Below are 15,355 nucleotides of genomic sequence, written 5' to 3' on the forward strand. Positions count from 1 at the left end.
TTTGATGAAAATATATATATAGATTATGGCACACGATAACGGTCGACTGGTAGCGCAAATTAACTTTAACTAATGAGTCACTTTTCTAGCGAGTATGGGCGCCCAAGAGAAAGAGAGAGATATAAAGATTGATAGTCTCAGAGCAATTCCTATAAGTATAACTCAAGAATGTTAAATATAAACCTTAGATCTTACAAATCTGAGTATTAATAGGGCACTGGATACGAACTACTAAGCTTCCTGGCCCGATTTAAGCATGCCCCAAAGGGGTATATAATATACCTCGACTAAATTTGCATACAATGGAAATATAAGGAAATGGCACGATTTGATAAATATGAAAGTAGCTGCATGCCAAAGCTGGCCTACAAAACTCTCGCCTAGATGCCAATAAGTCGAATGCTAGCGTTTACCTTTTACAGAATAAATGACCAAAAACCTGGCCACTAACGGCAGGAAGATGCACAGAGAAAAACATGCTGTACAATTCTTGAAGTTGCATAACATTCAATTTCATTTAAGTATAATTAAATTTATGTGTAAGAAAAGGTTGAAAGAAGAAACTCAGAATTTAGTGCAAGTCTTGTAAACTAACATATTGCAGGATATTTTAAAGGCATTTAAAAACGAACCACACTCAAAAGCTTTTAATTTCTATCTGATGGAATATCTATTTGCTTTTAAAAAAAGATTTTCATGCATTATGCCTCAGTGCACTAGCTTATTCATTACCAATAAAGGCAGATGGGGTCATGGCGTGCGGATGTATCTGCGGCTGGAATCTCGAGCTCCTCAACGCGATGTCGCAAAAAACACGGATGTCGAGCCCAAGTAAAGAGAACGTCCACTGATTTGTTTGGCTTGCCTAGTGCAATGCGCTGTAGAGGATCGCCCCACCATTGTTTGACCAAATTCTTGATATCTTCATGCCGGAACAGCGGAGCAGCGAGGGCTATCCAATCGTCTAACTGGTTTCTGCTTTTTCTGTTTCGGAGAAAGCTCCTCGCCGGCCACGCAAAAGCTGTCTTAACTAAAAACAGCGTCTAAGTTTTGAGAACTTTTCAGCCAGCTAGCCAGCCGAGAACGAGCGGAAAAATCAACAAACGCTCGCAGATGAGAAAAATCGCGATCGCGAGTCGTCTCTCACGTTGGCGGCAGCAGCCCGCGTTTTCAGTCGCTCCGTGAAACCCGCCGCACTCACATCGAAATCGCGCGCAAGTCGTCGGATCCAAATCCAAATCGCCTCGAAACGCTACGCACTTGGAGACAAATATCAAATTTATGAAAATAACTAATTACGAGGCTGCCGAATCAGCGGAATCAAATTGATATCCCTCGACTGCGTTTTGCAGTGCCACCATCAAATCAAAAATAAATTAGAAAGTGTAAGTGAATATATGGCTGGCTGCCAGGAGACTGACATTATCAGCGGAGAAATGCAGGCAGTTGGCAGCCGATTGGGCGGATCGGGAGATCAATCGATCGCCGTCGCATGCAAATCGAGTGATAAACGATCGCCTCGAAATTGAAATAACAGGCGAGCAGCTGGCCCCGGAGGTGGATACATATGCATATGTGTGATCAAACAGAAGTGTTTCGCGGGGAAGGGCGGCGTGAGGAGTGGGAGGAGTAGGTAGCCCCCAGTAGCTATATACTCGTACCTATCTATACTATACAGCCAGTTACCCGACTTGAGTCGCGCTCGTCTGCCTTGCGGTTGTGTGTGCTTATTTATACAAAATATATTCACTGGCCGTCCAGTAATTTCAATATTCAAATGATCGCTGATAGCTGAACCCCGGACTTTTTACTTTTCTGAGCGCCCGCAAATGCTGCGGTAAAGTTGAGAAAACCGCAGCATATAAATTATTGTTAAACAATAATGCCACTGTTTGCTTGCATTTAGTGATCGCTGACCCAATTGGCTGAGAAAATGTATCTGAATGAAAACAGAGTCAGTCTGTTTGCTGCACACATAGCGATCTATATAGGCGATGCACTCGGTGATGTCATAATTGCGAACTGACATTGAAAGGCTGCGATCAGCAACAACCTGAAAGCCTTCTCCTTTGCCTTTTTGGGGGATCTCAAGTTGAACACGTTGCGAGCTTAGGGATAAGTGGGCCACACAGCCCAGAGTTCAGGTGTGCGTGGGCGTATACGTAATATGCGCGTCTGGCATATATTTCAACTGAGCCACATTTTGGCTATTCGCCTCAGTCGCGAACCATAAAAATCACATCAAAGCCCCAAATGAAAGCGTCGTTCATTGAATCTTAAGTGGCCACTCCTCCTGGGAAGTAATTATGAAGGGAAATAAACGGTCTTCAAGACAAAACCGTTTTTAAATCCCCCATTTGGCAAAGTTCAGTGACGCGCATCCATTTAGAAGCAGTGAAAAATGAGCAATGTGAAGGTTACTCAATTTACAAGGCAACAGATAACGCCACCAAATTTTATTTGACAAAAAACATTCGGGCAGAACAAGCCAAGGCGTTCGCACACCTACGCCACATGAAATGGCACATGGGCGTAGAATTCTCGACGAACAGGTGCTAAAAACATAAGGTAGAGTCCCATTCCTGACCCCAGACAGCCACTGATCAGAGATTGTGAGAGCTGTTCCAAAAGTTCCACTGTTATTGTCGACTCTCTAGATTTCTAGATGCTCGCGACCTTGTGATCTATTAATAAGTGTTTCGTGTTTTTATATATGAATCATTTTGATGGGCGATCTCTTTATGAGTTAACTTTCGCCTGGCTGGGGAAACGAAAGCCCAAAATCCGAATGATCCTCGAAAATTGAGTTTTTGAACGCGTCCAATGTCGCGGCTTCATTGACCCTGAAAACTATGAAGTGTCGAGAGAACGAAAAGTATCTCTGGGATGCGCGCACATTTGGATCTTACATCTAAAAGACGCCGCTGCCACTAGTAATTACAAAATCTTGTTCGGCAAATGGAAACTTCAAAGGCTGCAATTGAGTTTGCAGCTGCAACGGTTTTAATTGATTTATATGGCAAGTCGAGTATTGTTTAATAACCCGCGGAAAAAAGGCCATTTGACAAAAAATCATATACAAAAAGTCAAGTGGGAGCTGGAATAGCAGAAATAAAGAGAATATATAAAAACCAAAAACGCCGCGTGCTTTGGACCTGTCAAATTTGGTAGAACGATTTCTACCGGTTTCAAATGGACCTAAATAAATGAAAAAAACCGGACCTGGCCACTCAAGTGAGCTCCCACTTTCTGTCGAAGATTGTAGATTGAGCAATTTCCAGCCCCATACAAAATGCCTTTGTCTTTTCGATATCTTTTGTGCCTGGCGCAAAAAGTAGCGCAGAAAAATGTCAAACTTAATTACGCGTTGAAGCGCAAACTAATTGCCGAGTGGTTTTGCGGGGTTCAGCGGGCAGCAGGGTCACAAAAGTTCGAGTAGCGATTAAGTCGACTAAAGCCAAAGCCGAGTATAATTGGCTTTGGCTCTGTTTTGTGGCCCATGACAGCAGATGATAGCCGCAAACAATATAGTACGAGTATCATCAGTCTGCGTAGTGCATGCCAACTGCCCAGTTGCACTTGTCAAGTCAGAAGACTTTCCAAGTCTCCAAGCCCACGTCAAGTGAAGGCACGAATTCCTCGGAAAGAGTCACCCACGCAGTGATTTGAACTTGACTCCATAAGCTGCGAGTCACGCCTATATATACAGTGACATTTGTGACATTTAGTGACTACTCTGTGTGAGGCGAGCGGAAGTCAACGTAAGCATTAGATGAGTTCATTGCGAATATTAACTTCATTAAACTGATGAGTGGGCTGATCGCTTCCATTTCGAGGTTGTTTACCCATTTCGCCTGATATGAAGAAGGCTCTAAAAGTTCGCCGATGTCTTAGGTACACTAGCTTTACTTTGTTTTGTTCTGCTAACCAGGTCAAGACAGCGATATCGCAAAGCCGCAGAAAGTAACCCAAGATGTCTGAGCTGTAGAAACCAGACAAATGCGTTCTGGTCGGATCTGTATCCAATTGAGGTACCATTTATAAACAGACGCCAACGTGGAGATCGCCTGAGCTGAAAACCCGTGCGAAACGCGTGAAAACGGCATGTTAATGCGCCATATGTCCGGTTTATCAGCCCCGCCGCCAGTTTGTGACGAAACTATAACAAATTTTTTGAACTGCTATACATTAAAGAATGCGGTGTGATCTTTGGCACGCTCCCTTTCCGCCGCCCCTGATAATTGCGCAAATTGTATAACACTTCTGTTGGCCAGATTGTTCGCATCTCTTTGCTGTTTTGTACTTCGTTTGAGGTGTGAAACTCAGCGGAAATTGGCCTTACACACAAATGGTATCTGTATCTGTTGTCTGAACTTTAGTTGTTTGCCAAAGGCATTTCACAGGCAGCCTTTCTATAATGACTCTAAGCGTTTCCATGTAAGACAAGACTTTTCGGCGTGTGATTATCTCATCCAAGACCGCCGCGAGCCACATGCATACATCAGATATATCACATGGATACACAAGTGCCCGCATCCAATGGATGCAAACCAGCTGCAGCGGCATTTGCAAGTGCCAACATGCGCCACATCAATCTGCAGCGGGGTCTGAGGCATGTTAAGCGTTTGATTAATTTAATGACAATGCCCGGTGGCGCTATTTCGCTATCTGGATAGATGGGTGCAACCCAAAGATACCAGTTCCGTCGATCGTGTGCGCACGCGCATGCACTTCTGATATAAACTTTCCCAAACTCCCCATGTCTACTGCCATTCCAGCTCGAATGCCTGCATTCGTCTCGTTGATTTATTTGAAAGCTTTGATAAATATTATTATAAAGATTGCGCGTTTCAAGTATTTCACGCTTTTTACCCCTGGGTTTTCTTCGTTCCTTCTATTTTTAAATCACATTTGTTTAATAAACATTTGAATTCGACTGCTTGACGTCACAACTGGTCAAACTGTGGGATTTTCATGCTGTGGCATTGGTTGTTTTTACTCTTGCAATAGTTGGGATATAGTTGGGATATTCCTTGAAATTTCTTCCTACCAAGTACCGCAGGAAATCAAATACTGCTGTGTTGTTATAAGTTTAGGTTCAAATGATTTTAAAAATGGTACCGGATACTGATATTGTGCGTCTTATTGGTTTTCAGCTAGTACTCACAATACAAATCTGACAAAATGCCGAAGCCCCTGCTAAATTCGTGCTGTCTGTGCCAATCGACCCGGAATGGTTCAGTTATCTCGGGCATACTGGCGATAATCCTGTCGATCATTACCATTGTGGTGATCTTCACGACACGGGTGCACTTCAAGACGATAATCTTTGACTTCATCCCCAATGACATTGTGAAAATTATCCTAGTCATCAATTTGTGCATGACCATCTTGATATCGCTGCTCATGATCATAGGTGCCCTGAAGGTATGTAATTAGCTAATTTATTTAATTTAATTGAATAAAATAATAATTTATGCATATTCCAGCGGAACCACTACCTGATGGTTCCATGGGTGGTCCTCGGCATTATGATTGCCATCGGTCTGCTGATCTCCGTCATCTACACGGGCATCGTCTTCTTCATCGACGGCTACGTGCTGACTGGCGTCCTTTGGCTGATCTTCGGCCTAATTGTCAGCGGTAAGTGCATTTTCCCTCATGGGAGGTGGAAAATAGGCGGTCTGGCTACTTTTCCATGTGCGGTTTTTAGCACCGGATGGCGGTTATTGCGAGCCGTTTTTAATTTATAGACGCATTTATCATGCCATGATTGCCCGTGTGCTGAAAGCAGAAGTGCCCCGGCGCCGCAGGCTAGAAGTTTTTGGAGGGGCTTGCCGGGTGGTGCAAGCAAATGAGGCGCAAAGTGGCTTGTTGAGGCCATTTGTGAACTGACATTTCCACAAACACATTGATAGTAAATTATTAGGGAAATATTACAAGTCTTTAAGAAGCTTTTTTGCTTTTCAATAATCGTAATAAAATACGAAAATAAAAGACAAAAAAAAATAAATTTAAAAATAACAACCTTTCCACCAAGTCAATTATTTACCGAGCATTAAATCTATTTTAAATAAATGTATAACCGAGTTAAAAATGTTTTAAAATGAGAGAAGTAAATGAGTATATACGGGATCGGTATGTCTAAAATCGGATGCCACATATGTAGAATAAGAAATTGCAGCACACTTTTGCGCGCACTCGCATTAACCCATGTTCCTCCATCTTTCAGCCATTATGACCTATTGCTGGTGCGTGGTCTACAGTGAATACGCCAACCTGTCCGAGGAGAACGAACGCGGGCGTTACAACAAGCAGCCGTACCGCCGCTAGGATCTCCATGAGCACATTCATCAGAAATTGCATTCTAGAAGCAGACTTCAATACCCACACATCTTCATCCTAGCTTCCTATGTTCGTTTTTAGTGATTATGTCTAACTAATAATTTTAATTTAGTTGAGGCGAGCCAGCCCTTCGCTCACATCGAATTTACGCGGCCCGCGGCATTAAGTGCAATTGAATTATGTATTTAACATTTAAATAAAACTTTAATCCAGATATTATATGAATTTATGTTGTAATTTGTACGTAATTCTTGTAATTGTGAATAAGGAGTTCAAAAATTAATAACAAAGTCCGAAAATTAATAACAAAAATAAAAACAAACTGTTTATTTATCAACCATTTTAGAGCACGAGGTCTTGTGTGTTTGTTTGTCGTTTTTTATTTCAAAATATAGGTTATATCTTTAGGCATATATAGTTATATTCAATTCTCTCAAAGTCTATCAAAATTGTAAATTAACTAAAAATATGGATGTGTAGGGGGGCGTTTCATGTGGTTGTTGTTTTAGCTAAGTGGGCGTGTTCCATGTAACTACACAAGTATCTGACTGAGCTCTACAGCTCGCTGCGCGAGTACTTCGGCTTCAGCTCCTCGATGCGCTTGATGAAATCGCCCTTCTCCAGGCAACCATCACAGCTCTCATCCCAGTCGTTGAGGATTTTCTTCAGGTCGCGTACCTTCAGCTTCTTCAGGTCCACGCTGTTCAGATCGATTTGTTTCTCTGCAATGAAAATACTCGATGAGTAAATGTTTATGGATGTATTTTTAGGCGAAGAGCAGCGACAGAAAAAGACAATTTTATTTCCTGCACGACAGATTTGATGTTTCTAATACTGTTTCGTTGATCTATCTATAATTTTCCATTATAACTACAAAAATGTATTCCACAATTCAGATTAATTCCTTTTGTAAAAAAATGCTAGGGAGCATAAAGAATAAAGAGCACTTCCTACATATTTATGTACATATATACCCTAACAAAAATATTTACCATAACGAAGATCGCAGACTTGCGCGTCCTTCTTCTTTAGCTTCTCGCAGACCTTCTCTGCTGGCATGGACCAACTGAGGGGTTTGCTCAGCTCATTGAGGATGCCCGTGGCGGATTCTTCCAGACCTCCGAGGTAGTAGCACTATGGGGAAACGCATACGTGTATCATTTTTCCCAAAGAGGAAGTGGGGACAGAGGGGCGGCACTTGTTTGCCGGCTACTCACGAATCTGTGTTCCTTATTTTTCTGCGTTTTGCAGAATTTTTTAAAGGCTGTTTCGATCTGTTTGTAATCCTTCTTGGTGGACTCGTCCAGCGAGTCTGCGAACCGCCTCACCGTCTTGACGCACACTGCGGAACGAAATAATAGAGCCCGGTGAAAATCTGTTCCAGAACATCAATCACTTACGTGGCCAACCTACCTTCGCAGTCCTCCTCTTTCAGGGCCAGCGACGTTTGGGCCAACGTCGCCAAGAAGCCGATCACTACCACCATGTACCACGTCTTCATTTTGTTATTACTTCGACTGCGTTTGAGCGAACTTTAATTAACTAAACTTAGTTCTCTGCCTGCGATTTGATTGTGTCCCCGAGAAATGTTAGCGTTAGGTGGCCGTAGATATGGGTGTTCAGCGATAGTCCAGGCATCGATAAAACTACTCATTTATCGGCGGAGCAGCGCCACGTTTTCAAATTTGGAATCCCCTTATGCGGTCATACTATTTCTGAGCGTGAAATGCTCTCTGCTTTGCGTTTGGGGTCCGGAATTTTCTGGCTAGCAGGTGTGGGGGATCACTCAGCTGCTCCGTCTTCCCCAAAAGCATTCCTCCTCAGTTTTCAATCACGCGCGAAAGCGAACGGAACTGCGCGTTTTTGAAATATTTAAGTGTGTTACAGCTGAACAAATATGCTCGAAAGCACTTTGCCCGTGACGTCGTCGCGGACTTAATCCTCTTCGAGTACCCTTAAAATAGCCCTGTTTCTGTGTAACCGCCAACAGTATTGACCAAGTCGGCCAAGTGCTAACTCCTCCCCGGCTATTTGGAGTTATTGTAACCGTTGGCAACTGCCACAGCGAATGTATTTACAATTATCCGGATATAATTTGCAATTACATACCTTGCTAAATATAAAACAGAAAACAAGTGGAACATCTTAATACTGATTTAAAATGCCTAATGTAAAGTTCTTCTGCGTTCTGCCCTCCAATGCCAGTTCCTCTGATCGAGTAACACGGCTCTCCATCAGCGCCGACCTGCTTCAGGACCCCCAGCAGTAAGTATTTTGATATTTGGTGATTAAATTCCTAGAACTTTAAGAAAATCGATTAGCCACTTCCCGCAAACTGAGGTGAAGAAATTGCCCCTGCGTGCTGAATATACACATGTTAGAAACGTTTACGTACATACATATGTATGTACATACATATGTGACCCGATTAGACGAAATAAACTCAAAACTCGCGAACGATTTATGGTGCACACATGAAAAACATAGAAATGGGCTATGAAATTTAAATAATTTAAGCTTTTTCTGCTAGATACATATGTATGTATGTATGTATTTTTTTTTTTTTAGAAATTCCAAAGACCACTTTTGAGTTTATGATCTATTAGGGCGATAAGGTAGGTGTTGATGGGACCATAAAGCAATCTCTAGCAGATGTATACGTAGTCGTCTGGTTATACTGTATCAATTCCACCATATATGACATCACCAGATCAAATTAAATCAGACACGCGCTGAAGATGCCGGCTACGAAGAAAACAACAAAGCAGTAGGATGGAAATAAGAATACCATGAATTATGTATGCTAGAGGGTGGGAAGTTGGTAAACCAGCTTATGAATGAATGACCAAATTATCTCCATTAATCAGAACCGTGATGTAACTCACTTAAGAATCCGGGTTCCTAATTGAACAATTCTAACGCAATTGATAACTGAAGACCATGAAATTCTTATCTGGTTTCGATCGATAAGATACTCATGATAGCTTCCTAAATGCGTCATAATAAATTCTTGACACTAGTAGTTCTTGTACTTAGATAAGTTAATATTTTACTGGAATTCCCAAAACTTGACTAGCAACAAAACGTTGAAAATTCCAATTCTATTCCTTGAATGCACTGCACGTTTTCGTGACAACTCACACTCACTATTAATGTCTGGGAGCTCCGGTCCCCAAGAAGTGAAAAAAAAACTCACCGAACCAGCATGTGCCATTCAAACAGTTATAATGACTAAGCGTTTGAAAAGGGGGGTCAAACACTTAATGACGACGTCATTAGCACTAATATGTGATAAGTTATAGCGCTTGAAGTTTTATTTAATATAAAATTACTACACATTAACAGTTTCCTCTAATCAATACATAGAGTGGATTATGTCGCTAGGCACGTAACAAGTTAATTCTTATACATAAATTGACTTTAAAATAAGTGTAGTTCCTTCATTAGCACCTAAGTGAGATGTAAACACCAGATTTTGTAATATGCCTATTTTTACCTCCGCCACAGATTCTCGGTGAACTTTGTCAACAGTCCGGACTGCACGGACAACATCACATACCACTTCAAGGTGGTTATCCCCACACAGACGATTATCGAGAACTATAAGCGGAACGGCGACTGGAGCAGTCTGCACCAGGAGAAGTACCTGAACATCTTCGACGGTACAGGAGTTAGCGATAAGAACACCAATAAGACAGAGAGCTTCGCCCGCATTATAACCGAAATTGACGAGGCGCTCCAACTTTCATCCACAGAGTCCTCATTTTGCCTTGAGTTCGCCTTCGACTACGAAAATTCCATGATGCGGGTGTACCAGGGTAGGGATTCGGGCCACAATTTCATAACCGAGTACGAGACCCTCTTCTCCTTGTCCGACATCCAGGCGGTACAGGTGTGGGGCGATGTACAGAAGGTCAACCAGTTTGGCCTGAGCTACAACTGATAGGGAGGAATTCCACTAAGATCCCATGATCCCCAAGGTAGCTCCCAATGTTGACTTTTTTAACGCATCCTTCAATCGCATAGATTCAAGTTCGGTGGCGGGCGTCTTTAGTCTTAGCACCGCACGTCCCTAATCCCCTCACTTGTAGTTTAATTTAATTCGTTTGTTGGATTCCGCACCCATCTGCATTATTGTGCTGTAGTAGCAACACGCTTTCAACCCTTCGTTTGTTAATGCGTTGAGTTCATTATCATTTGAAGCCAAGTTCTTGTTGATCGTGATTCTGCAGTCACGAAAACTTTTCCTATCAAAATTATGGTGGTTCTGTAACAGTATTAAACCAATATTTATTTATTTATTCATTTGGCAAGCACCTCAAAAATTGTATTCTTTATATTTTGTATTGTATTACAACTCTCAAAACACTCCAATTTTTTTTATTTAAATAGGATTTAAGAATTTTTTTTCAGCATTAGGCAATTGCCTTTTCAATAGTATTTGCTGTCTTTTATTTATCTTTATGCTGTCGTCAGAGCTTTATAATACTCTAGTGTTTGATAAGCCAAATCAGCATTAACAAACCACACATTCACCGACTACTATATATCAGACACATATCACTCACCTCGGTGCTTTCTACATAACTTATGACGTAACTGAGACTGATATGTCCTTTTGCTATCATATGCAGTTGCTAATTGTTTATTCGTTTGTAGTTGATAGTAATCGTATTTGTAAGGCCAAAGAGTTTTATGTTTAATACACCTTGAGTTTCTGTTTGCGCTTGTTGAAGTCTTCCATTCAGATTATAAACTTAAGTGTGGGCTTTTCATGTAATACTTATACAGACTACGGCAAGTATTACAAATCGTCTGAAAAGTGAATTTTCCAAAATTAAATGCGTAAATACAAAAATTTATTGGAATTGGTATTCTACAATGCTAATAAATTTGGATTCGGAAACCGATGGGAAACGTGCTTGCATTTGATTTTCGTTTGTTCGCATGGTAGATTTAGAATTACGTGCTCTTTCGAAAATCTTTCAGAAATCTGACCGACCGACCCTTGGATTAACCGTCTGATATTCATACTTTCAGCGGGAAGAGTCTTACCAAAAATATTTGCGTAAACATTGGGGCCTGCCATCTGCTTTATAACGCCACAAAACTGAAGGCTCCTATGCAATACCAAACGAAATACACATTCAATTTTTTGCCATAAATTACACATTATATTTATTTTTTCAATGGAATCATTATCATCACCCAAAAAAGGTATTTTACCATTGTTTACAGCTTGTACATACATACGTAATAGATACACAGATATTTACAATGCCTTACAATTATCCTTAAAATAGGAATCTTTACACAAACGCTCTTATGCTAATAAAACTTTTGCGCCTTATTGATAAACAGAAAAACGCATATAAAACTAAAATAAATTAAGGTAATAAATGAAACGTGAAAACGCGCTTCAAATATGTTATAAATAATATTGCACAACGAAAGAAATAAAAGGAACTGGCGACCAGATGGTGGAAATAGATCGCGGACTAGGATACGAGGTAAGGTGGATTCACTTTTCGAGCTTATCTACTAATTACTTTGTGGCTGGTGCGCTGGGATTTTGGAACTGAGAAAAGCCAAGCTGCACATAATTACCCAGAGATGCGGACATATTAGAGTCGGGAGCTTGTGTGATCGTTATTGTGTTGCCGGCCAGATCCTGGGTAGTCACAACATGCATTACCTGTGCCGGCTGCTGCTGTGTTTGCGTCTGTTGCGGCTGCTGAGCAGAACGTTGTTGTTTGATTTCGTAAACCGCCTTGAATGTTCACATAAGGCGAATTAGTACTCTTAAAATGTGAGCGGAATTACGGACTTACCTTATTGGGGACCCTACCATTGCTACGGACGTGAGTTAGCGCAGGTGCTGCCGCGGGCGGGGCAGGTGCACCCGGATCAGCGCTTTCCGGTCGAGTTTTCTTATGCATCTCCCGATGCTTTTCGTAGTGCAACTTGGTTGCGAAGTTTTTGTTACAAACATCGCAGCAGTAGAGAGTTTCGGTTGCCGTTTGCGTGTGTATTCTGTTGAAAAAAGATATTCTTGAACCTCTATTGAATTTAACACAAAATATATAAATACATACCGTCTATGCTTATTGAGGTTATCCTTTCGCGAGAAGGGCTTTTTGCACACCTCGCACGTGTACATCTTTTGTCCAGAATGGGATATCAAGTGCCGGGACAGGTGTTCTTTGCGGCTGAAGGTCTTATCGCAACCCTCTTCCGAACACTTAAAGGGTCGCAGCCCTGCATGCAGCTTAACGTGCTGAGTGAGGTGTTCTTTTTTCTTAAATTCACGTTTGCAGGTGGGGCATATGAGGCCAGAAGTTGTGGGCGCCAACAACGCTTCGTTTGCAGAGGTGGTCGCGTTCTGTCCTTCCTGCTGTGGAGAAGGAAGAATCTGCTGCGGTGGTCGCGCTGCTTTCACTTTCTGCCCCAAAGTATCCTGGTTCTCAGGAGGCTTGCGTACGATCTTCTTATGCTGCGACGCCAGCGGAGGTGGTTGAGCTTGGCTTAGGGCGGGAACGGACAAAGGAATAGGCTGTGAAGCAGGAGCTGGCGCTGCAGTAGAAGGCTTACTTTGCGGCTTTGGCGCTGTCTGCATTGAGATTCGACTAATTGTAATATTCTGTTTGTTCAGCATGGGCAGTTTTGCGGGATTGGATGTCTGAGCTGGTGCTGGCAACGAAGCAGGCTGCTTGGACACCTTGGTGATTGTTGTATTCGAGGAGAGCCGCTGCATGGCAGCCTGATTGGCTGATGTCGCTGTCGGGGCGCCTGAAACAGAGAGTCCTGAGGTCTGCTGTTGCTTGACCTGCGGTGGTGGCTTTGACTGGGTCGTCAATCGCTTGAACTCGTTGGCGGACGGACCACTGCTACCACTTGAGGGCGAGGCCACAGTAGTTCTGCTCTTAGGCAATGGCATCTGTTTTTGCTTTGGTGAAGGCGTCTTAAAAGATGGGGCATCCTTGCTGCTAGTGGGCGTGGTGGGAGTTGTTGGAATATTGGTCACATTCCTAATCACCAACTGCGAATTGGTGGTGCTTGCATGTGGAGATCTAATGATTTGCTGAGAGGTCACTTGTGCCGTGTTTGGCAGTTGGGTAAGCTGTTGTTGCTGTTGAATCTGTTGAGGTGGCGGTGGCTGCGGCGCCAGAAATTGGTTTTGCGTTACAGTCGTGCCCTGGAAGTTGCTTCCTGCATTGCCCAGAGTCTGCGGTGTCAATTGCAATGTAGCCGGAATTGATGTTGGTGTCAGCTGCATGATTGGCTGGCCATCGGCAGTGGCCAGTTGAGGCTGAAGTTTCATTTGCACTTGGTATGTCGTGGGCAACACTAGGTTTTTGGTGTCGATGTGCGCTACGATCTGCTGGTCCGAATTCTCGTCCCGAATGGTGATGGGGAGAAAGCATTTGTTTGGTGATAGCAGGTTGGTGGTAGACTGCGGACCCGCCAGGCTGGAGAGTAGGGCAGCAGCATTTAACTGCGTCTGGGCAGGAACTGCTCCTGCACTTGCCACTCCTCCGCCACCTGGCATCAACTGCAGCTGTATTTGCGGCTGACTGACACCGAATTGCGGCATCGAGGTGGTGAACTGGGGCGTTGTGGGCGAAGAGAGCACGAAGTTCAACTTTGGTTTTTTGCTGTCGCCAGGGCTGGCGGCATCATCCTGGGCGACTGAGTACTGAGTGGTAGCCTGCAGCTGGTTGGTCAGTTGCTGTAGCTGCTGCTGAAGTTGAATTTGTTGAAGCTGCTGCCACAGAGGCTGCAGTTGCTCGCCTAGCTGGGGTTGTAACTGCAACTGAGTAGGGTTTACTGTAGGTGTTACCGACTGCAGAGAATGTTGCTGCTGGGGCTTGGCAGGCGAAATGGGCTCCTTTTTTCCCAGCGGCGTTATCTTGATGTCCGGCTTGAGGCGTATAAACTCTTCCAAAGCACTAAGTGGATATAAAGTTATTTAGATAATATCTATGAAAGCGATTTGCCACTCACGTCTGTCTCTCGCTTTTTATTTGAACTTCCTGCATAGCTTGGTGCTGCTGCTGCTGTACTCCGTTATCCATAGTAATCGTGTACTGCTGCTGGGGCTGCAGGTTTACTGCCTGGATGATGCTGTTCAGGAGATTTCCAGACTGCTGAGCTCCATTAGCAACTGCTGGAGTTGCCTGCGCCACACTAAGGCTCTTTCCTGTTTCATCGACCGCATCCCGAATGTATAGCTTGTCGCTGCTCGGCGCCGGGCGGATATTGAGACAGTTGTTCAGCATGGTCTGTGAATTACGGCAAGTGGCGCGAAGTCCGTGGATTTGCTCCACCAACTGCACGCACTGGGCGCACACCACCTTGGGCAAGCGATCCTTTTCATCGATCTGCAAGAAGTATGGGTCTGTTAGCCAAAAGTAATGTGAAATTAGGATACGAGCACAACCTGCAGTGAGAGACACTCGAGGATCTTCTGGCTTAGATTCTTGGCGCGTCCCTCGGGTGAGTAGATGTTCGTCTTGTGATCGGTGCTGTCCGTGCAGATGCGGCACAGCTCGTAGTAGTTAATACAGCGAACGTTGCTTCCGGCCGCAGCCATTTTCCCGGTGGCTCAGTGCTTTTCGAAATACTATTTATGTTTGCTGTATTGCACATGCAAATATTTGTTGTCTTTTCTTCGTCTGAACGACGCTTAGTGATGACAGTGCAAATACATGGCAGCTCGGGGTGATTGGCGATAACTATCGACAAGTTATAACATAAAAAAGGGGGCAATACGTTACGGTAAAATAAATCTATTTGAATCCTGAACGCAAAACTTATTTCCTTTGAATCTTAATTCTGATTTCCACGTTACCAAATCAACTACTGACTGGGTATCGATATAAGCAACGAAAATTCAACCTAGTGTTGTATCTAAAAAAAAAAAACAAGGACAGATTGAGAAAACAAAAGGAAAAAATAGGCTGAAAATTTCAAAAAAAGGATGAAAAAACAGGACAGATTCCCTTAGATA

General features: G+C 43.1%; 4 protein-coding genes across 8 annotated transcripts; 2 read left to right on the forward strand and 2 right to left on the reverse strand.

Annotated features, from left to right (window-relative positions):
- The first annotated feature begins 1,054 nt into the window (after positions 1-1,054).
- On the forward strand, positions 1,055-6,690 carry LOC6553591 (lysosomal-associated transmembrane protein 4B). 3 transcript variants are annotated; one of them, XM_026979537.1, is made up of 4 exons: positions 1,055-1,385; positions 5,161-5,427; positions 5,490-5,643; positions 6,233-6,690. In XM_026979537.1, the coding sequence occupies exons 2-4, from the start codon at positions 5,185-5,187 to the stop codon at positions 6,331-6,333; spliced, it is 498 nt and encodes a 165-aa protein (XP_026835338.1). In that variant the 5' UTR covers positions 1,055-1,385; positions 5,161-5,184; the 3' UTR covers positions 6,334-6,690. The 3 variants fall into 3 exon arrangements, with proteins under 3 accessions (XP_026835338.1, XP_001980175.1, XP_026835399.1); XM_001980139.3 differs by having other exon boundaries at positions 1,057-1,385; positions 5,157-5,427; XM_026979598.1 differs by lacking the exon at positions 1,055-1,385 and adding an exon at positions 3,582-3,761 and having other exon boundaries at positions 5,157-5,427.
- Positions 6,691-6,702: 12 nt separating this feature from the next.
- Positions 6,703-7,992, reverse strand: LOC6553590 (mesencephalic astrocyte-derived neurotrophic factor homolog). Its single transcript, XM_001980138.3, has 4 exons — positions 7,759-7,992; positions 7,563-7,687; positions 7,338-7,479; positions 6,703-7,067 (listed from the first exon to the last, which is right to left on the reverse strand). The coding sequence occupies exons 1-4, from the start codon at positions 7,844-7,846 to the stop codon at positions 6,901-6,903; spliced, it is 522 nt and encodes a 173-aa protein (XP_001980174.1). The 5' UTR covers positions 7,847-7,992; the 3' UTR covers positions 6,703-6,900.
- A 31-nt stretch (positions 7,993-8,023) lies between these two features.
- Positions 8,024-11,762, forward strand: LOC6553589. Of its 3 annotated transcripts, XM_026979422.1 has the most exons (4): positions 8,026-8,610; positions 9,853-10,007; positions 10,101-10,325; positions 11,335-11,762. In XM_026979422.1, exons 1-3 carry the CDS (start codon positions 8,507-8,509, stop codon positions 10,286-10,288), a joined length of 447 nt encoding a protein of 148 aa, XP_026835223.1. In that variant the 5' UTR covers positions 8,026-8,506; the 3' UTR covers positions 10,289-10,325; positions 11,335-11,762. The 3 variants fall into 3 exon arrangements, with proteins under 3 accessions (XP_015010148.1, XP_015010147.1, XP_026835223.1); XM_015154662.2 differs by having other exon boundaries at positions 8,024-8,610; positions 9,853-10,325; XM_015154661.2 differs by having other exon boundaries at positions 8,024-8,610; positions 9,853-10,325; positions 11,386-11,762.
- A 52-nt stretch (positions 11,763-11,814) lies between these two features.
- On the reverse strand, positions 11,815-15,192 carry LOC6553306 (mucin-5AC). The gene is made up of 5 exons (XM_001980136.3): positions 14,786-15,192; positions 14,350-14,726; positions 12,441-14,294; positions 12,177-12,378; positions 11,815-12,115 (listed from the first exon to the last, which is right to left on the reverse strand). Exons 1-5 carry the CDS (start codon positions 14,936-14,938, stop codon positions 11,891-11,893), a joined length of 2,811 nt encoding a protein of 936 aa, XP_001980172.1. The 5' UTR covers positions 14,939-15,192; the 3' UTR covers positions 11,815-11,890.
- Positions 15,193-15,355: the final 163 nt, after the last annotated feature.

Source organism: Drosophila erecta, unplaced genomic scaffold (assembly GCF_003286155.1).
Source record: "Drosophila erecta strain 14021-0224.00,06,07 unplaced genomic scaffold, DereRS2 tig00000000-arrow-pilon, whole genome shotgun sequence".
NCBI lineage: Eukaryota > Metazoa > Arthropoda > Insecta > Diptera > Drosophilidae > Drosophila > Drosophila erecta.